General features: G+C 39.9%; 1 protein-coding gene across 10 annotated transcripts in view; it reads right to left on the reverse strand.

Moving 5' to 3' along the window:
• ATP11C (ATPase phospholipid transporting 11C) overlaps nucleotides 1-21,997 on the reverse strand; it is a 171,579-nt gene that overhangs the window by 9,321 nt on the left and 140,261 nt on the right. For 5 of the 10 annotated variants that reach the window (XM_047763951.1, XM_047763948.1, XM_047763954.1 and 2 more), the window contains 5 exons: nucleotides 17,306-17,433; nucleotides 11,574-11,709; nucleotides 9,340-9,405; nucleotides 6,996-7,099; nucleotides 2,898-3,051 (listed from right to left, as the gene is read on the reverse strand). In XM_047763951.1, coding sequence (XP_047619907.1) covers nucleotides 2,898-3,051; nucleotides 6,996-7,099; nucleotides 9,340-9,405; nucleotides 11,574-11,709; nucleotides 17,306-17,433 — 588 coding nt within the window. Of the gene's footprint in view, nucleotides 1-2,712; nucleotides 2,779-2,897; nucleotides 3,052-6,995; nucleotides 7,100-9,339; nucleotides 9,406-11,573; nucleotides 11,710-17,305; nucleotides 17,434-21,997 lie in introns of those variants that run through there. The other 5 variants (XM_047763952.1, XM_047763953.1, XM_047763956.1 and 2 more) reach the window with 3 other exon arrangements.

The following is a 21,997-nucleotide window of genomic DNA, read 5'->3' on the forward strand; positions in this document are numbered from 1 at the left end:
TAACTCAACTAGAGTGAGAGCTCCTTGTGGGTGGGAGCTGCTTCTAATTCATCCCCCTAAGTTAGAGCAGCTAACTTACAATGGACCCTTGGGCAGTGTGTGCTGAATTGAGTAAAATTCAAAAGAAGGCTGCTTCCATAATTGTTAAATGTAAATGGCTTGGCTTCTTTCTGAAAAGCCACAGAGACATTTTTTCTCTACCCACTGCTGAGTTCCCTTCTTAAAGCAGCTGACGACAGAGCTGGCAGTCTACTTGCCACAGACATTTCCGGCCCTAGGTACAAGGGATTCCGATGCTTACTGGTTTAAGTCAGGGGGATCTTCCATCTCTACGTAGGGACACATGCTTTACCCCATTAGGGAGCCTTTCAGGTATGAGGCTGACCCAGTGTAAAAGAACCTTTTGCCTCCCTTTAAAATGAGGCCAATATCTTAGCAAGGGATAACTTAACAAAGCAGGAAGTCACCCAGTCTGTTGGTCATTAAAATACTCTTTCTTCTTTATCTTAGAAGTGGCCTCTGCCTCTTTGATATGGCCGAATAGAGCTTTATATGTAAACAGATGTGACTTAGCAGAGTAGTCATGGCTGCCACGTTTCAGCTGGCCTTTATGCATTCTTATGCACTACTTTGCTCTTGCATTTTTTCACAAGGGGGAAAAAAAAAGGCAGTGCTGCTGAGTGCCCACCATGTTTTGTCTCATCTGCAAATCTGCAAGTCTCAAAATCCCACAGAGTCTGAAAAACCATTCAGCCTTTCAGACTTTGGATGTAAAGAGAGATGTTCATCAGTAGGTGGTTCAACATATATTCATTGGTTCAATGAGGATAGGAATAAATGAATGAATGACTGAATGAATGAAGGTGATTATGGAAATTCTCCCGGTTGTTCTAGCATATCAGCATGCCAAGCTACAGCACACAGACACTGGAATTCCTACTATCATGGCCATAATCCACGGCAAACAAATTTCATGATGAACCCTGGAAACATTCTACACTGCTAAGTAAAAAGGGCTGTAGTCTCAGAAATCCATGTTAAGGTCAGAATCTGCTGTTTGCATGGAAAGAAAATGTTCTAAATCTTTATCTGTGACTCCCTTCAGCATCCCTCCATTTAATGGCCATCTGATTTATATAAAAACACTTAATACATTTAAAATATTTAGTGGCCATTTAACATAAGTCACCTCCAGCCAGTGTCCATTTTTTTTTTAAAGGGCCTAAACAAGACAATAAGATGATGTTTGAAGGTTTTGATCTCTGAGATTTTTGTATCTTCAGAGCATGAAGCTGGGTAGGTGTGAGCCATTATTTTGCATGAGCTCCATTACCCCGAATAAGAAAAGCACTGAGGAGCTCCTCAAAGTGTATTCTCAAATTAGGATAATAAAAGGGCACCTCAAAGATCCTTCCTAGACAAACCCCGACTATGACAAGGCACCAAAATATTTCTTACTCTGACTTGTTTTTTGGCTTCATGCAAATTGCCACTTCAGTCATTCTGGGAGTAACCAGGTTTACCCCGGTTCAACTAGTATTAAAGTAGAATCAAAAAAAGTAAATGCCACTTTCCCATTCTAAGACTAAACACCAGGCTGGAGGGAGTTAATGGAGGTCTACTGGAAGGATTAGAGAGAGATTAAGGTGATCTTAGCTAGGTTAATGTTATTGTGTCCAGTTCCACCCATAAGACATGCAAAAGCAGAGAGTTAAGGTCAGTTCTGACCACCCAACTATACACTGATTGGCCTTTATACGAAGAATCAATATTGTTTATGCCACTGAAAATCTACTGCTTTTGACTGGGACTGATACTGACTTTTATCATGAAGCTCCTGTTTTATACATCTAACCACGGAAGCTTTTCCAACTAAAGTTATTTTAGCTTCCTATGTCTGCATGATGCCAACCACTAGACTCTATCAACATGGGAAAAAAAATTGAGACAAATCAGTTTTGTGGCTAAACTGGTTGGCAGATTTGATCAATTAGACTTAATTGGACTACTTGAAAATATTGCCTTGGAGGAGCTACACGATCTAGTTGGTATCAACATGATAGAAACAGAGTTGTGTTTGGCAAAATGAGCTAGTGTTGGCAGGAATATGACGTATTTAATTAACCTGTTGGTCAAAATCTGCCAGAAGTTTTATTTTCCAGGCTAATCTACCCCTTTCAGTTTAAAAGCTCTTTAAGAAAGGTTCAAAAGATATCAGATAATGCAGGGCCAAGCGATTAGGCTGACAGAGGGTAATAACTTCTCATTCCCGCAAAACAAATTTACAATGTAAGCAGCAAAGATAAAAACACACTCATAAGACAATCTTGATTTTTTTACAAGTGTGTTCAAGAGGGGAAGGATGTAGAAACCACATCCAGGGAATTCTCTTTGGTTCAAAAATACTGCTGGACAGACAGGGCTAGAAGCAACACAGAGATTAAGCAGCACTATAATTAAAGGAAGGGGAAAGGTTCGAAAGAGGCAAATTGGGATTATCAACTGAAAAAAAAATCTGCAAACAATCCACAGGAGAATGTCTAAGGTTAAAGCTGGAATGTTGGTGTGGAAATTCCCAGTGTGAAAATTCTAGGCTAAAAAATAAAAAAGAAAAAAATCATTTTTTTTATTTAAAATTCCATATGGAGCATATGAGATACTCCATATGGATTGCTAAAGGTCACATAGAACACTATTAAGGAATCTACTTACCACCTGCATTGGATAACGAAGTTTTTATTTTACTTTTTATGCAGAAGAGGAAATTAAGTGATGAACCTGTAAGGAGGGGTTTAACATGCTGTAACTAATGCAATTCTCTAAATAAAACTTTTAGTTCATGGCAGATATTGAAGCCCCTTCCAAAAATCAGGTTATAGCATAAGCTTAGTTCTTACCCTGGCACTTCTTCTTCTTACATTCTTTAATACTATCAGAAGAATCTCAGGGAAAAGGCTGATAAATATTAGAAGAACTATGGCCAGCCATGTGGATACAGAGGACAGCATTTGAGCAAATACGAAATACATTCTCTGTTGTTTGAGAAAAGGCCTAGAGTGGAAAGAAAATACGTAATAGAAAATCAGTTTCTGTTATATGAAAAAGTGTAACTGAAACTCTCTTTTGTATTTAAAAGGAATCATCATTATGCACATTAATAAAAATAATTTTCTTTAGAATAATCCAAAAGTAATAAACAGATTTCATTTACAGAATGTCTGGAAAGAAAGGGAATGATAATTAAAGGGGAAAAAGATAATAAAATGCATTTGACTTGAAAACAAAACTAAGCGATCAACTTTAAAAGCTGCCAACTGGAGAATATTTACTGCATTAGAAAATGCTGAAGCTTCAGAGACATTCAAGAGAAATAATAATTAATTTTCATGCTAACAAACATTTTACTTCTATTAATATAAGGATGGATTTGTGCTCTACATTCAGAAATTTAAGACATTTTTATAGTAACTCTCCCCCAAAAACCCTTATGTAAATATAACAAGGACTGTAGAGCTTTTCTCTCTCAAAGGGGAGGAAGCTAGCACCCTCATCCACAAATATATATATATATATATATATATATATATATATATATATAGAGTACTACTAGTGTGTGCCAAGTAGGCACAGAGAGAGAAAACTGCTAATGGCACATGAAGCCTTGGAGTCCAGAAACCCCAGAGGACACCTCATTCTGCAGGGTTTAGACATCCACTGAACTTAGGTGGCCAATGAGATGTGTAGCCAGTGTCCCTTCCCTGCCTGGGCTGAACCAGAGAGCCTCACTAGACTAGGTTAAATGTTGTCTGAAGCTGACAGGGAGAAAGTGCAAAACGGCTGCTCAAGGTCAGGGCACATGTCAGACTGGCCTTGGGTTAGGAGCCTTAGGTAGCTAAGTGGTTGGTCCCATTTAGTAGATCAAAAATAAAACTCACTAAAGACAAACTGGTTTCTCATTTAAAAACTGATGTTTGTGTACTCTCATTTAACACGGTAAAATCAAGCTTGTGGCTCTACATATGTGAGGAGTGGACTGTGGAATACTTGTGGGCTAGATTGTGAGCAGAAGAATAAGGTAGAGAAACTTACGAGGTCTGGGCTAAACAAGTTTTCCAGAGTTCCTGCCATACAGAAAAGTTTTCTACAAAGCTCTATGCTCATTATAACTAGGAAAATCACACGATTTTCTAGGCAGTTAACTGGGCCATAACAAGGGTCCAGCAGACAACTGACAGCTAGTCACTCGGTATTCCTTTGAACAGCGCACAAAACACTCTTTGATTAAAAGGTCCAATTTTTTTCTTTTAGACCTGAATGGCATTTCTGGACTTTTGCAGGGGAGCAGTAAAAAACAAAAGATATTATTCCTGGATTGGGCTTAGGACTCAGAAATCATCATTCTCACTGCCCATCTCGAAAAAGGGATGTCACAATGGCTCAGGGTTGAACACATCCAGAGATACTAGCTGTAATCAGCATTCAGCTGAAGTTTTAGTTTCTAGTCAGATTTTGCTGGCTGCTTTATAATACAAATTTTATTTTGTTTTATTATTATTATTATTATTATTTTGCTTTTTAGGGCCACACCTGCAGTACATGTAAGTTCCCAGGCTAGGGGATGAATCAGAGCTACAGCTGCCAGCCTACGCACAGCCACAGCAACTCGGGATCCAAGCTGCATCTATGACACACACCACAGCTCACAGCAACGCTGGATCCCTGACCTACTCAGCGAGGCCAGGGATCAAACCTGCATCCTCATGGATACTAGATGGATTCGTTTCTGCTGCACCACAATGGGAACTTCCTATAATATAAATTTTATATTCATGTAGTAGTTCAACTCAGACAGGTCTGCTTAAGGACAGCACTATAGGCAATGAAATAAAACAGATTTAGTAACATTTTGTTTTTAGTAGACATCTCTAATGAACAGAAACAGGTGTGACAATATCTTAAATCATTTAAAGGATTCATTTTAATTAATAAGGGATAATATGGAAATAATGAGAAACTTGTTTAGTTCACTAGAAACATTTCATTCTTGTAGAAATTCTGCATAATTAGTTCAGATGCTGATTATACAGATTCCTAGACAGAATGATGGTACTGTAGGCAGGCCTACAATTGTGTATTACATTTGGTTAATAAACTTTGATTCATTTGTATATTATTAAAGAAAACATAGACTTCCTTCAGCTTCATTGCGTCAATAAAATAATTACTCATGTAGGTGTCAAATAAATGTTGTAATTAAACTTTTTAGAACTGCTACTTCTCTAAGTGATTAGGCTTTTCATATATTTCTTTCTTTCTTTCTTTTTTGGCCATGCCTGTGGCATGTAGAAGTTCCTGGGCCAGAGATCAAATCCTTGGCACAGCAATGGCAATGCCAAGTTCTTAACAGCTAGGCCACCTGGGAAGTCCCGTATTTTTATTTCTTGAGGCTTTTATTTAAAAAAGCTTTCTAAAACAGTAAAAGTTTCTTCTAATTAAGCTGCAACGGACATAAACATGGTCCTCACATCTCTGTGATAACGTGGAATGTTTTGTATATATGATTTTGGTCAAATCAGTGAAAACACATATTCCTGGAATCTCACCCCATGGCTTACTCTAGCCCTGCACTCTGCTGCTGGCATCCTTGTCAGGGGAAGGCACTGATTAATAAAAAAAAAAAAAAAAAAACAACAAGTGTAATATTTAAAAACAAAATACAGGCCTCTAAGAGTAAGGAAAGGAGATGAAAATCTAACTTATTTTCATTCCTTTTAACTCTCCCAATCATAGCTTATGTGTTCCTCACTGGACTCTAATCTCCTTGAGGCAGGGGTACAGTCTATTCATTTTTGTATCCCCCAGAGTGGCTCATACAAAATGGATTCTGAATAAACTTCTACTGAACCAAGATGAACTGAATGAACTTTTTTTTTTTTTTTTGGTCTTTGTGTCTTTCTAGGGCCACATTCGCGGCATATGGAGGTTCCCAGGCTAGGGGTCGAATCAGAGCTGTAGCCACCGGCCTACGCCAGAACCACAGCAATGTGGGATCCAAGCAGCGTCTGCAACCTACACCACAGCTCATGGCAATGCCGGATCCTTAATCCACTGAGTGAGGCCAGGGATCGAACCTGCGTCCTCATGGATGCTAGTCGGGTTCGTTAACCACTGAGCCATGGTGGGAACTCCTGGATGAACTGAATGAACTTTTAAGTCCAAGCTGTAGTCTACCCTTACCTCGTCCAAAACAATGGGATGGTGATTTCAAGATATAACTCTGGAATTCCTATTGTGGCTCAGCAGTATGACTGGTATCTGTGAGGAGGCAGGTTCAATCCTTGGCCTTGCTCAGTGGGTTAAGGATCCAACACTTCTGTAAGCTGTGGCATAGGCCGCACAGACACAGCTTGGATCTGGTGTGGCTGTGGTGTAGGCTGGCAGCTATAGCTTGACCCCCTAGCCTGGGAACTTCCATGTGCCGCAGGTGAGGCCCAAAAAAAGACATTAAAAAAAGATACAACCCTCTGAATATTAACTGATATATATTCTATGTCTTGAGCACATCTGTAGCAACAAGAATGAGAGTAATATACCATAAAAAGAAGAGGGTCTACATGGATAATAATATATCTACTGGCCACTATACATGTACTGATTTCACAGGATGAGTATTTCCACTGGAAATCATCTGGAAAGTCATGCTAAAAATTAGTTTCACTTCACAGAGAGATGTTTACACACCTTAAAGCTGAAAGGTTTGGACAGGGGCTACCAGAAGGGAGGTCTTTTAAGCAACTTGTTCACTCTATATACTTGCATTTGAAATACCACCTGAAATTAGTAGCATTATTAGCTAGAAGTACCTTCCAGACCATTAATATTGAAGACTTGCCATCTCCTATAATCCAAACGTTAAAAGTATAATTAATGTTTGCATATACAATGCACATACATATAGCCTGTTACTTACATATTATACATGTACAATTGCTTACCATATAATTCCTCCCCAGAAGAATGAGAAAAACACATAAAAGGCTAAAGAACCCCAAATCACAAAGTGGTTTATCCATGTCCAGAAACGAGTATCCAAGGCGAGCTGGAAAGATAACACAAGAGGTTTCATAATAGGTCCAAACTGTAACAGGTATCCTATGGTATTTGATAACTTACATACAATATGATACCTGTAGGAGGATTCGGCCGGGGCCGAACACCGGAACAGAGTGGAACTAGAAGAACTGAACCCAGACTTTTCAGAGTTGTGCCCTAAGGCATTCAGACTCTAGATACAGGCATGGAGGTGAGGTCAAGGAAGTATGTGGTTGCAGATGCCTCGTTACTAAAGGAAGGGTGAGGAATGAGGTAACAGTAATATCAAGGAGGCTGGAGCCCCAAGTCCTTAAGTCAAGTGCTTGCAGTCAAGGAGCAAAAGGAGAAGGCCTAGCTGGTGGAAGCAGTTATACTGAAAAGCAGGAGAGGGAGAGAGTAGCTAGGAAGAGGAGACAAACTATACAAAGGAGTTGTGAGACCTCAAACACAACACACATGGAGGTTACTAAATGCAAAGACTACTAGCTCTCCAAATCAGGCATCATGGAGCCATGGATCATCAGTCCTATGTAGTGTGCCTTTCAACTGTAAAACCCTTATCTATCCATTAAATTAATAACATTTTCCAGTTGCTATAGATTTTAATCCCTTCATGTTTCTTCCAGGGCTGGCTGATTCTTCAGATTATGGCACCTGGGATTTTCAAATGCAATCCAAAAACAAAAAGCATGGTCTGATCTGTTTGCTTAAAATTTCTGGGCCACACGGCTTACTATCTGGGACATTTACTTCTTCGAGAGGAGGTGGTGTCTCAATTTTGTTACTTGCTGTGACACCCTTCTCCTCAACTCTCTGCTAATAGTTGCTCATTCATAAACAGGATATTGATAACACTGTTAAGGTAGCCCAGTCTTGCACTCTTACTAGTCCTCTGCTAGGGGAAATGCCAAAACACTACCTACGCAAAGAAGAGGGAGTGGATGGCTTTTGAGGGACAGGTGAAAGATGCTGCAGTAAGGCCAACTTTAACTATGAAGGGCACTTGGAGGCCCTGGGGCCATATGCAAGGGCAGGGGTAAAAAGAGGGGGAGGATTCCATTTCGAATCGTGATCCTGTGAAACGTAATAGTAAGCATCTATTGTACTGAGCATGATCTATGTGCCAGACACCATTCTAACTGCTTTATATGTATTCATTAATTGGCTTCTCACACACAAAAAAACCCTAAGAGAGGTTGGTAGTACTTTTATCTCCATTTACAGAAGAGGAAATGGAGGTACAGAGAAACGAGGTCACTTGCCCAAGGACACCCAGAGAGTAAGTGGCTAAACTGAGATGAACTGTAACATTTTCTTTTGCAATCCTAAAATATAACTGAAATACTAGATGAATAACACAAACATGTTAGTTCTATTCAGTATGAGAAATGAACCAGGGATAAAAATTCAGAGGGGAAATGATTAGAGGTCTTTTGTCAATTATACTTCTGAATTCTCGTTCTCGTTACTGGGCATACTGGAATTCATTTAAACATACTAATTCTTGGACCCCATATGAGGTGTTTATTACTTGTATAATCAAAATAATTTGATTATACCTTCAAGGGAGTCTCAACTCATGAGCCTCAAGGGTAGTATTCAATACAGAGCATTATTATATGGCTTCACATTAATGCTGATGATTTTGCCAAAACTGCCCTTATGTTACTGCTGTAGAGTCTTATGAATCTAATCATTATATGGGTAAACTTCAGTGATGAATATATTATAGAAAACGTCATCACTACCAAGCTCTTTGGCACACATATCTTACTCACAAACACCTATATTCCTTAAGTCTTAAGTAACCAAACTGTTGTAAGGATTGGCATTCTTAAAGAGATATATAAACAGATATATATATATAATATATATATGTTATATATAGACGGATACATGACTTTAAAAAATATTCATGTACTTAACATGGAAACACACACATACAGCCTGTTTATACACCACTTATCATCAATGTCTCAAAACAGCAGGAAAGAGGAACAGTTTTCCAACATAAGTATGGTGTATAAGTTAAAAAAAAGAGAGAATACACAATATATTGGAAAAAATGGATCACAAATAGTATACAAATGTCCAATCTCTAATATCACACATAATTTTAGTAAGCATTCAGACTTGAATAACAATTCACAATAAAAATCAAGATTAGAAGAAAAGACATATTAGTATAAGACCAGAAAGTATTACAAAAATTAAAATTAAACATATTTGAATAAATAAAAATCTAACCTTCAGAGTTACAGTGAATACTAAGACTGTAAAAACAATGGTTCCAAAAGTCCAGTTCCCATATACCTGAAAAATATCCAACAATTACATGTACCATGAATACACAGCCTGTTAAAAATAATAGAAATACAAGTTTAACCTTGTGTGTAACTGACAGAGATTTTTGTATAAATTGTTTAGGGAAATATCTGCTCAAAAGATCAGGCCAAAATGCTGGGTCTTACTGTGACCCTAAATTCTCTTGGATAGGTACACCACATATGTGGTTGGTAGAGTTTATTTTCATGATTCCATGCAGCATAAAACAGGGAACATACTGGTGTGATATAGGCAGAAAAAAAACCCTATTCCATTAACAGTAATATTCATCAAAATAACTCATTTGGATGACTCATGTCTCTAAAGAGTTTGATACGGGCTTACCCTACAATACAGATCTAAAGATGTCAAATAAGGACGAACTTGCAGACAAATGGACTCACATTTTAAAAATAGAGTACATGATGACAGAGGGTAACTAGACTTATTGTGGTGATTATTCAGTAATACAAACATCGCATCATTATGTTATATACCTGAAACTAATGCGTTATGTCAATTATACCTCAATAAAAAAAATAAAATAGAGCCTGACTTTTTGGCTGTAAATATACAGAGCCTAACTTTTTGGCTGTTGTCAGCATGTGCACATCAAAGAAAAGCAGATACCATGTATAAATCCAAATGATGGCAATGAATGGCACATATGCTTACCAAACGCTGTCAAGATCTGAATGCATAACATTAAAACAGAAAATGAAATGTAAAAGGTTTTTTAAAAATAAAAACAAAAAATTAAGGTTAATAGCAAAAAAAAGGACTTGATCAAATCATACATGGTGTTATGTTTAATTGCTAATAGTAGTTCTTATACTTATAGCCAACATATACAATAAAATCTAATTAACTTGGACTTCATGAACTCAAAATGGGTGATGAATTGGACACAGGCTGAGTTGAGGCTCCCCATGCACCACCAGTAGAGTTTGCTGAGCAAATGAACCATGTCAACAGGACTGCAGGAGAGTACAGTAAGCTGTCTACAATTTATGTGCCAAATAAATATAAAATAAAAAGTGGGAAGTTACAGCATCAGTCATAAAGCTGAAAGGACCTGAGAAATCATAAAATCTAATCTTACTGTTGGGCAAAGTTGACTTGGGAAACTGAAGTGACTGGCCCAAGGACATGCAGAGATTTAGCAGGCATTCTCCCTGGCAAATGCTACATGTGCTTAACTACTAGATGTGGCTTTCCTTAACAGTTACTCAGTGAGTAATAATTTTAATGGATTCATACTAAACCAGTTTCTGTTAGTCCGAATTAAAGAAGTTTTAGGTATAGTACCTAATTTTAAAGTATTATTCAGATTCACTGAGCCTATCACTTCCATAATGGATGTCGATTGTCTAGGTTTTAGACACAGTCATTGTACTCAGTAAAGTCTTTTTGAACTTTAGCTTTGTTTCACATTATGATTATAAAGAAGGAGTGACCATTAAAAGGGAAGCCCAGAAAAAGCAAAGAACCTAGTGAAAGCAGCATGCAGGGTGGTGGCTTTGATTTTCCACTGGGTGGCTGCGGGACGACCTCACCCTATCAGCAATCCTCTCCTACAGCACAGCTAGGGCAAAACCACCCCAATGCAGGTGCTGACCTGTGGAGTCACTTGCTGGGAGCGCAATGGCAGGATCAGTGAAGTCTTTCTGGAAAACACTATGCTCCCATGTGTAAAGGAAGGAGGAAGAGAAGGGAATTACCTCTCTACATATTGAGCAAATACTGCAAACATATGGCAGCTCTGCCCTTCAACTCTAAGCATGGAAGGCCACTACGAATAAGAACTGAGTGGAGTCAGACTTTGCTTTTAGAACAGGAAAAGCCTTGCTCACATCAAAGTATGGGGGTCCAAAGGCTGAAGTCCCAAGAACTCTGTTTATTTAGCAAAAATTACAGCCAAGTTAAACTTCCAGACATTTGCACATAAGGTCTCTAGTTAGCTAGGCATGCAGGAAGTGATTTCTTACTTCAACACCTCTGTTCTAACGAATTTGTCAGAACTAAATACTACACCTTTAGAAAAATAGTTTGTAACATGATTACAGCTAGAGTACGTGTATGATAGATGCAGTACCTACAGGAAAAAAGTTAAGTCATGCTTATAATACCAAAAAATGTAATGATACTTCTTTTACCTTTGCATTTTCTTCTAAAGATGAAGTCTGAAAAAGAAAATAAGTCCCAAAGAAGAACACTGTTCCTTCGAATGCAGCCAGAAATGTCCAATATAAGAAGGGGCCCAACTGTAGCATGGCATTGCCAGAAATTTTCCTATTGAGAAATGGGAAAACAAATAGGTTAATGGATTTCTGTAGGCTGTTTATTAAAAGATAAAATGAAATGCCAGAGGTGCACACATGGTTTGACCCTGTTAAAATGAACGGAGTTACCCCTGAGGGCCTGGTAGGCTCTTGGTAAAAGTCTGCAGCTTTGTCTTTGTGCAGTCACCTCCTGTCTGAGGTGTTGGAGCAAACTGTCAAAGTGCTTCTAAGATTCTGGCCACTGACAATAGTAACGCCATCAATGATAATTAGCTCTCATTTATTGAGTACTTATGATATGGTAATAAAAGCGGGTTAGAGTTTTATATTGTCCATTTTTATTCACACGAGATAGGTATTCGTGCCACTCCCATTTATAAATAATGAGCCTCAAAAAGGTATACCACAATGATTCCCAAACTTTGATGTACAGTGGAACCACCACAGGATTTTTTACAACATTGATACCTGGCTCCCACCCTCACTTTGATTTAACTGGCATGAAGTGTAACCTGGGCACCAGAACAATTTAAAAACTGCCCAGGTAATTCTAATGCACAGTAAAATTTGGGAACCACTATTACAGCAGTACACCAGAGCTCACTCAGTAAGGGACAGAGGTAGGATACGATCCTAGATTGAGCTGACTTTCAATCATATGCTCTCAACTAATACCATGGCTTTCCAACTATACTTGTTAAAAATATTTATTTTTTTATTTTTAAGGCTGCACCTGTGGCATATGGAAGTTCCCAGGCTAGGGGCAGGAGCCGCTGACCTATGCCACAGCCACAGCAAGGGATCTGAGCTGCATCTGTGATCTACACTACAGCTCACAGCAACGCCGGATCCTTAACCCACTGAGTGAGGGCAGGGATTGAACCCACATCCTCATGGATACTAGCGGGTTTGTTACCTCTGAACCACAATGGGAACGCCTTAAAATACTTCTTTTAATCAAGATTTCTTCCTGTGAGATTAACCTTTCTTAGGCCTTGGGGGCCCTTCATAAATACATATATTTGTCTTTTTAGAGCTGTACCCGCAACATATGGAGGTTCCTAGGCTAGAAGGTGAATTGGAGCTGCAGCCGCTGGCCTAAACCACAGCCACAGCAAAGCCAGATATGAGTCGCATCTGTAACCTACACCACAGACCATGGCAACACCGGATCCTTAACCCACTGAGCAAGGCCAGGGATGGAACCTGAATCTTCATGGATACTAGTCAGATTCATTTCTGATGAGCCACGACGGGAACTCCTGTATTTTTCAAATTAAGTCAAATAACATGTCTGAAGTTGTACAGCCATGCTTTGATAAAGGGCAGGTGGACAGACCAAAAGTTTAAAACCTGTCAAAAATAGTAGTCTTCTGGGTACAAGTCGGAATGTTGAAGAAGGCTATCAATTCTAATGAAGCAGAGCTGCAGAAAGAAGATGGGTTTGTGCATGGAATTCTTCTAGGTACTCTTTCAAATTCTTCTTAACATTTCTCAAAAGGTATCTAGGAGTTCCCTGGTGGCCTAGTAGTTAGGGATTTGGCATTGTCACTGCTGTGGTTCAGGTTGGAATCCTGACCTAAGACTTCCACATGCCCTGGGGTAAGAAAAAAAGAGAATTTAAATAGCACACCTTCCACTTATACTATCAAGAATGACACTAGGCTGTAGTGAATAAGAAAGAATTAGTTTTTTTTTTTTTGGGGGGGGGTGTCTTTTTGCTATTTCTTTGGGCCGCTCCCGCGGCATATGGAGGTTCCCAGGCTAGGGGTCCAATCGGAGCTGTAGCCACCGGCCTACGCCAGAGCCACAGCAACGCGGGATCCGAGCCACGTCTGCAACCTACACCACAGCTCACGGCAACGCCGGATCCTTAACCCACTGAGCAAGGGCAGGGACCGAACCCGCAACCTCATGGTTCCTAGTCGGATTCGTTCACCACTGCGCCACGACGGGAACTCCCCAGGTGATATCTATAATATGCTACACAATGGCACAGGTAGTGTTAGGTGGTACAAATGGAGAGAGGTACATATGAAGACTAGGGCTTGATGTTTAAAAAGGAATGCTCAGAGTAACAGAGTAATCTACAACAGAGACAGGCTGAGAGCAGTGTCTCATCAGCCTGGATGAGCAGGCAGGCAGGAAGCTGCATCTGGGGACTGGGTGACAGGTACGCCATGGCTTTCATTTCTCCATTAGATGTGGCTCTATGCAAAATCATGTGGTAAACTAAAACTCCGTGTATACCCTTATAATCATTTGTATTCAACAGCTTGCTGCAAGTGTCAATCTTTTTTTTTTCTTTTTTTTACAGCTGCGCCTATGGCATACGGAAGTTCCTGGGCTAGGGGTCAAATCAGAGCTGTAGCTGCCTGCCTACACCACAGCCATAACACTAGATCCCAGCTGCATCTGCGACCTACACTGCAGCTTGAGGTAATGCTGGATCCTTAACCCACCGATCGAGGCCAGGGATCAAACCCACATCTTCACAGAGACAATGTTGGGTTCTTAACCCGCTGAGCCACAACAGGAACTCCAGTTTCAACATTCTTAATCTATCAAAGTGTTCAGCCCAGCCCTGAAGTTATGTTAAGGGTGTTAGAATAATAAGATTAAAAGCTACCATCTAGGAGTTCCCGTCGTGGCGCAGTGGTTAACGAATCCGACTAGGAACCATGAGGTTGCGGGTTCGGTCCCTGCCCTTGCTCAGTGGGTTAACGATCCGGCGTTGCCGTGAGCTGTGGTGTAGGTTGCAGATGCGGCTCGGATCCCACGTTACTGTGGCTCTGGCGTAGGCTGGTGGCTACAGCTCCGATTCAACCCCTAGCCTGGGAACCTCCATATGCCGCGGGAGCAGCCCAAAGAAATAGCAAAAAGACAAAAAAAAAAAAAGATACCATCTATTGAAAATTTTCCATGTGCCAGGCATCATTTTAAGTTCTTTTGCATTTGGTCACTCATTTAATCCTCATAGAAACAGTAATTAGATATATTATTACTAAAGACAAAACTGAGGCACGTCTCAGTCAAGTAATCTGAGCAAGGCCATGTCATAAGTGGCAGAGCTGGGATCAGAGCGCAGGTGATTAAGCTTGAACTCTCAGTGGGACTGAATGGGAGGGATTCTGCTCAGTGCCTCCAAACCCCACTTCACCCAGAGGAGCTGTACTACCAGGATTCACTTGAGTTGCTGTCTGAATACAGAATATTGCTTCTCAGTATTGGAAAACCACCAGCCCGTGGAAAAGAGCAGAGGCTGGTCATCAGGAGGACTGAAATCTGATCTTGCTCTGGCCTTGCATCATACCATGAGTTCTTAGGCAAGTCATTTCTGGGCCCTGGGTCCTCCTTTTAAAAAAAGACTGGGTAGGGCAGGAATTCCCGTTGTGGCTCAGTGGGTTAAGGACCTGATGCTGTCTCTGTGAGGTCAAAAATGCGGCTTGGATCTGGCATTGCTGTGGCTGTGGTGTAGGCTGGCAGCTGAAGCTCCTATTCAACCCCTAGTCTGAGAACTTCATACCACAGGTGCAGCCCTAAAAAGAGAAGAAAAAAAAAAGAGCCTGTGGAAACTGAAGCTCTGAAAGATTTCTATCAAGGTTATTATGATTCCCCTCTCGATCTAACTCCCTTTGAAAGAAATTTAGGGAAAAGTACAAGTTAATGATATGAGGAGGCAATCAGCAAACTCTAGAATTGGGGAAACTCTTGTCAGATAAATGGTCCAATTTCATTAACAAATAAATTGCCAAGTTAACCGACAGATAAGAGAGACTCAAGAAGCATATTGACCAACTACAATGTATGGGCCTTATATACTGTTTCTTTCTTTCTTTCTTTTTTTGTCTTTTTACCATTTCTTGGGCTGCTCTCGAGGCATATGGAGGTTCCCAGGCTAGGGGTCTAATTGGAGCTGCAGCTGCCGGCCTACGCCACAGCAACACGGGATCCAAGCCGAGTCTTCGAGCTACACCACAGCTCGTGGCAACGCCGGACCCTTAACCCACTGAGCAAGGCCAGGGATCGAACCCGCAACCTCATGGTTCCTAGTCGGATTCGTTAACCACTGCACTACGATGAGAACTCCCTTATATACTGTTTCAAACAAGCATTCTTTAAAAAGAAATGAGTTAAGGAGTTCCCTGGATGGCTATCGGGTTAATGACCCTTCATTGTCAGTGCTGTGGCCTGGGTTGGATCTCTGGCCTGGGAACTTTGGTGTACCACAGGAATGGCCACACACACACACAGTAAAGAAAATGAAGAAATGAGTCAACTGGAAAAATTTCTGCATTGACTGCATATTTGATGATATTGTAGATTTGTTAAATTTTTCAGTATGATAGGGTACTTTTATTTTTAAAAGTTCTTATCTCTAAGAGATATGTGCTAAAATAACTATTTTACATGTTTGATATTTGCTTCAAAATAAGTCCTTGATAAAGAAGATAGGGTTATTAATGAAGCAAGACTGGCCCTGAATTGATAACTGCTGAAGCTGAGTTGTGAGGACAGGGAAAAAGTTCACTATATTAATAGTATTTTTGCTACTTCTGTGCATATTTAAAATTTTTCATAATACCTTTAAAATGATAACAGATTTTATAAATCTGGTCAGGTCCAACAACTCCTAAATTTGAGTTTTATGAGTCATAGTGGTTAAAGACATTCCTTTTTTTTTTTTTTTAATAATGGCTGCACCAGCAGCATGTGGAGGGACTGACTCTGAGCTGCAGCTGCAGCAGTGCTGAAGCTTTTAACCCACCCTGCCAGGCCGGGGAACAAACCTGCACCTCTGCAGTGACCCAAGCCACTGCAGTAGGATCCTTGAGCTGCTGCGTCACAGTGGGAACGCCAAGACATCTTTTTATTTCTGCACCTACATTTCACACAAATGAACTGCATCCAAGTCTCTCTATTGCATTTGTTTTCCACTATTTAGCAATGCTTACAATCTACTGTAAATTAACATCTTTATCCTTTTAGCTGTAGGCTTAACTTATAAAAATCCAATTTAATCATGGGTTAAACAACTGGGGCTAGTGCCAAGTCACCCATCCGTGGAGAAAAGCATCTATTTCCAACTAACACAAAATGAATATAATGGCTTGATGAGTTGATTGTTTTCTTCAACAATGCCATTTTAAGAATGGGGCTAACAAAGCAGGGAGGCTATGTTTCAGGCACAGTTTACGAGAGAAAGCCTAACAGAATATCATCAGTTTAATCTGTTATAGGTAGGAATCAATATTCTCAACTACCGAAGATCTTTATGTGGCCTTTTTTTGGGGGGTGGGAGGGTTGGGTAGGTAAAATATTGTATCTTCATCTCAGATTCCAGGACTCTATGACAATGTAGGCCAAGTTTTAGGAATTGTTGATTTTGAACTAAATAATTCACATGTACTCAAGTACAGGACATGCACTTACGAAATATGTCATTTTCTAGTTGGATGATCCAGTTTAAATAGCTAAAAATTCAGAACAGAACCTGGTGATCAAACCAGGAGGGAAGTTCTGTGTGTCCTTCCTACCTGCAGATCAAATGAAATCCACAACTTTGAAAGTCTGAGCAGGTTTTACTTTACATATGTTCAACTTACATATACAATCGGGGATCTGAGGTCAGAGTGTCAATGTTGATGTGCTGTTCCAACAGACTGTAGGCCAGGATGGGCAAGGATGTGAAGCAGATATTGTACATTGTAAGGTAAGCAGCATCATACAGTGGCTGTAATGACAAACAGAAGAGAAATACATGTACTCGAATAATCAGCTGCAAGAGGTTATTTCAATGTTTAGAAAAATCACAAACTAAAATAAGACAGTTTCCTTTCACACTTCTTGTGATAGCAAAGGAAATTTTCTAAGTAAGGTCATTCAAATGGATGACTATAGAAAAGAAACTAACACTGTAACGCATCATAGTAATATACTCTTCCTTTTAAAATAGGATCTTATTTAGAATATTTACATGCTATCAGCTCTATTTATTTCCCCCCCCCCACCTTTTTAAAAAAATTTCAGGGCCATACCCACAGCATGTGGAAGTTCCCAGGTCAGGCATCAAGCCCGTGTCACAGCTGTAGCCCCAGCCACAGCAGTGGCAATACTAGATCCTTAACCAGCTGAGCCATGACAGGAACTCCCTCAGGAAAACTTCCAAAATGAGTGATTCTCTTCCTACCTCACTAGCCTTTCTTTCTCATTCTCCTCCTCTCTGCGAGCCTTCTGTTGGAGTATTCCAGACTTGGTGTTTTGAACTTTATTTATACTCACTCTCTAGGTGATCTCATTCAGTTCTGTGGTTTTAATACCTCCATGCACTGAAAATTCCCAAATATACCCACCTAGTTCAAACCTGTCCCCATATATGCAACTGCCCACTTGCTATCTCCCCTTGGGTGTCAAACATATTTCAAACTTATGTCCAGGACTGATTTTGTGACCTGCTCCCATCTCAAACCTGCCACTCCCGAAGCCTTCCTCATCTCAGGAAAGGGTAATATTTTTAAAGCCGATCAATTGGAGCTGAAATCATGGATTCATCCATGACTCCTCTCTTTTTCACAACCCACATCCAATCTATTAAGAAGTGTTTTGGCTCTGCTTTCAAATATATTCAGAACATCACCTCTCAGCACCTCCACTGTGACTACCCTACAAGCCTTTAATTGGTCTCCCTGCTTCTTCCTTTAACCTGCAGTCTATTCTCAACACAATGGTCCAAGTAGCTCTAATAGAAACTAAGTCAAATCAAATCACTGTTTTGTTCAAACTCTCCAGGGGATTCACCTCTGAAAGTTAAAAAGTCTGTACAGTGGTGGGGCTATAAAGTCCCACTTGATCTGGCTTCTCTGACCTGTGTCACCTTTTCAGTGAGACCAACCTTGGTTTAACTTGTCACTTCCTCCCTCTTGAACACATTCTCCCAATCCTGTTTTTCCCAAAACCCTCTCATCAGCTTTTAACTAACATTATAAATTTATTATGTTTACTGTCACTCTCTTCACACTAGAATTCAAGCTCTATGTGGTCAGGGATTTTTATTTACTTATTCTACTGCTGTAGCTTGAGAAAAAAGCAAAGCAGGCCCTGACATTCAGAAGCTGGCCTGGCACTCACAGCAAGGCGCTCATGTTCTGTTGAACACGAACAATTTCACAGAAGAGCAATGTCCAACAAGGCCACTCTGTGCTGACGATGATGGAAGGAGACAAAAACACACCACTCCATAATCACATCTGAACACAGACAGAATATACATATCGTCCAAATAACAACAATGACATCTATATTCTGGCCAGGATGGGTGACCATTGCTTCTTGACCACTGACATGTTGGCTTCCCAGGTAAGACTGACTAAAATGCCCAGTCATAAAATGACCCCTACTGGCTAACAGCACCCAGTAAAGCACTGTTCCTTTAAATCCCTTCTCCAAATGACCCGACCCAAGCCCAAATTTTCCAATACTCTCTTCCTAAGAGGCCCCACTATTCCTCATGGTGTACATTTTTTCTTGTTGCATCGAGTAATAAACCTAATTTGATCAACTACAAGTGTTTTCCTGGCTTTGGCAATCAAGAATACCTAGAACAGAGCCATGCAGAAAACATTCAATAAATACTGGATGAATGAATGAGTAGAGACTGGAAGCTAGAAAATATTTGTAAAGGACTGATCTTAGAAACATTCCTTTATTTAAAAAAATTGAGTTTTTAAAAAAATAAACCTTGTTTTGATGAAAATACTGAGTTCAGTATTTTTCTACAAAGTTTCCACAAACATCTATTTTCTAGATGTTGTCATACAATCATTATATGTAACCTAAATAATATCCCATATTCACATGTATTTTTCACATACATAAAATACTTTTTGATTAGTAAAATGCATTTAAATGTGACATAAATTAACACAGTTATGCATTTTTCAGTCAATGGCTCGAATGATACAATTACTATCACAATGGGGATGGACTCAAAAAGGCTGAGAACAACTTAAATAGAGCATTAGTTCATTCATTAGTTGACTTCAAAAATATTTGCTGAGTGTTTACTAAGTGACAAATACTGGGGACAGAAAAGGTTCATGCCCTGTCTGTCAAGGAATTCAAGTTCTAGAAGGGGAGGCAGAGTGATGAGCTCCTTGTAAGGAGCTGGGGAAACCCAGAGGAAGGGACCACAGCTCTGGCCTGTAGGAGGGACAAAAGCAAGACATAATGCACGCAACTTTCTCAGAAGTTCAGAATTCTGCTCCACGCAGGACATGGAGGTACTTGGCACATACAGAGATTTAAGGTCAGCAAAATATTTTACTGAATTAAAAAGGACTCCCTCCAAAAGGTGTTATAGTCGTTTTAATTCTCAAGGGAGAAGACTAGTCTGTTGGCACACCACACTACATTTTCAATGGAAACTATCCATTTACGTTAATGAGAAAATTGAAAAAAATAACTCAGATTGACTGGTGTGTAATTTAGTCTTAAATTTCATTCAAACAAAAGAAGCATCAATCTACTTTTGTTCCACTATGGTACTTTGAGGGTACATGAGAGATAATTGTAATTCTCAAGATGCATAATTAGAGGAGACAGAGAAGTCCTCAAAACAAACAACAGGTTTAGCTGACAACACTGTTTTTTGTTAAACCTGTTATAAATGCTATCTTTTCATGAAGAAAAAAAGACCACTAGTATCCTAGCTTTGCTAAAGAAAAGAACTGCTTTTTTGCTTAAAGAATCTGAATCCTGGTCCATTTCTACATCCGGATCATGGCTCACTCTCCAAGTTTCAGGATTGTAGAGAACACCTAAAGTAGATCTGAATTGAAAAAGGCTTGTTACCTACATGTATTCCACAGATATTTGCAATAAAGGTCTCTACATTCAGCACCAGCCTAAGGCCAAAGTAAAAAATAAAGATATGGGAAGTTCCCGTTGTGTCACGGTGGAAACGAATCTAACTAGTATGTGGGTTCGATCCCTGGCCTCGCTCATTGAGTTAAGGATTCAGCATTGCAGTGAGCTGTGGTGTAGGTCGCAGACTTGGCTTGGATCTGGCGTGGCTGTAGCTGTGACTGGCAGCTGTAGCTCTGATTCGACCCCTAGCCTGGGAACTTCCATTGGGCCCTAAAAATAAAATAAAAAAAAAGGGGGGGAGGAGATGTATAATTCATCGGTACCCCCAGAGACCTTCCTTTTACCTTTCTAACATGTCTGCATAGCTCCTTCCCTCTTCTCCTCCAGATCTCTGCCCAAACGTCACCTCATTAGACAGAATTTTCCAGATCAGCTTGTCTAAACAGCAGCTCTCCTCCACAGTCACATTCTATCCACTTATTATACATTTTCCCCCTCTTCAGAGCATAGATTAGTACACAACATAATATATCTGTATGATTGTTGCCTGTCTCTCACCCATCACTACTGTACCACAAGCTCCATGGGGTAAGAGTTTGGATCACTGTTACATCCTCAGCACTCAGCCTCACACGCTGCAGGCACTCGAGATGTGTTTGTTAAATGAACATACCAGTTGAGCAACTGAAAAGGCAAACATCAGCTCCTAAGGGAACCTAAGGAGAGATCTGACAGCCTAGGGTTTTATAAGGAATAAGGTTGTTTTTTTTTTTTTTAAAGAGCTGTACCTGCGGCATATGGAAGTTCCCAGTCTAGGGGTTAAATTGGAGCTGCAGCTGCCGGCCTATGCTACAGCCACAACCATGAGGGATCCTTAACCCACTGAGCGAGGCCAGGGATCGAACCCACATCCTCATGGATACTAGGTTGGGTTCTTAACCCGCTGAGCCACAATGGGAACTCCAGGAATAAGTCTTTTCTTTCTTCATACAAGTTGTGCTTGGTAAACATGGTTTAAAAAGCCAACTTCCCTTTATCATTTTGCTAGAGATTTTAAAAATGTCTTTCAAAACTTGTATTCATCATCCAAGGAAGTGAGAAATTATAAACATTTTGATCAATAGTTATGTGAATGTTCAAGAAAAGTAGATTCATCAGAATTTATAAAACTGTTATTAATACTGTTTTGAATGCAAGAAGGCTGATGGCACTTCCTATAGCTGGTAAATGATTAATTCACAAAGTGATCTGCTTAATTGGAATCATGGGGCTGATGACATGGCACTGATGTAAGAAACAGCATTCCAAATGTCAAAGAGGCAAGTTCAAGAGAAAGACTGCAGTTACTTCCTAATGAGAAGAACACATTCTCTTAAAAATACTGCAAAGAAATTAGGAAAAATCACTTCCTCTCATGAGGAATGGCGCATGCC

Source organism: Phacochoerus africanus, chromosome X, assembly GCF_016906955.1.
Source record: "Phacochoerus africanus isolate WHEZ1 chromosome X, ROS_Pafr_v1, whole genome shotgun sequence".
NCBI lineage: Eukaryota > Metazoa > Chordata > Mammalia > Artiodactyla > Suidae > Phacochoerus > Phacochoerus africanus.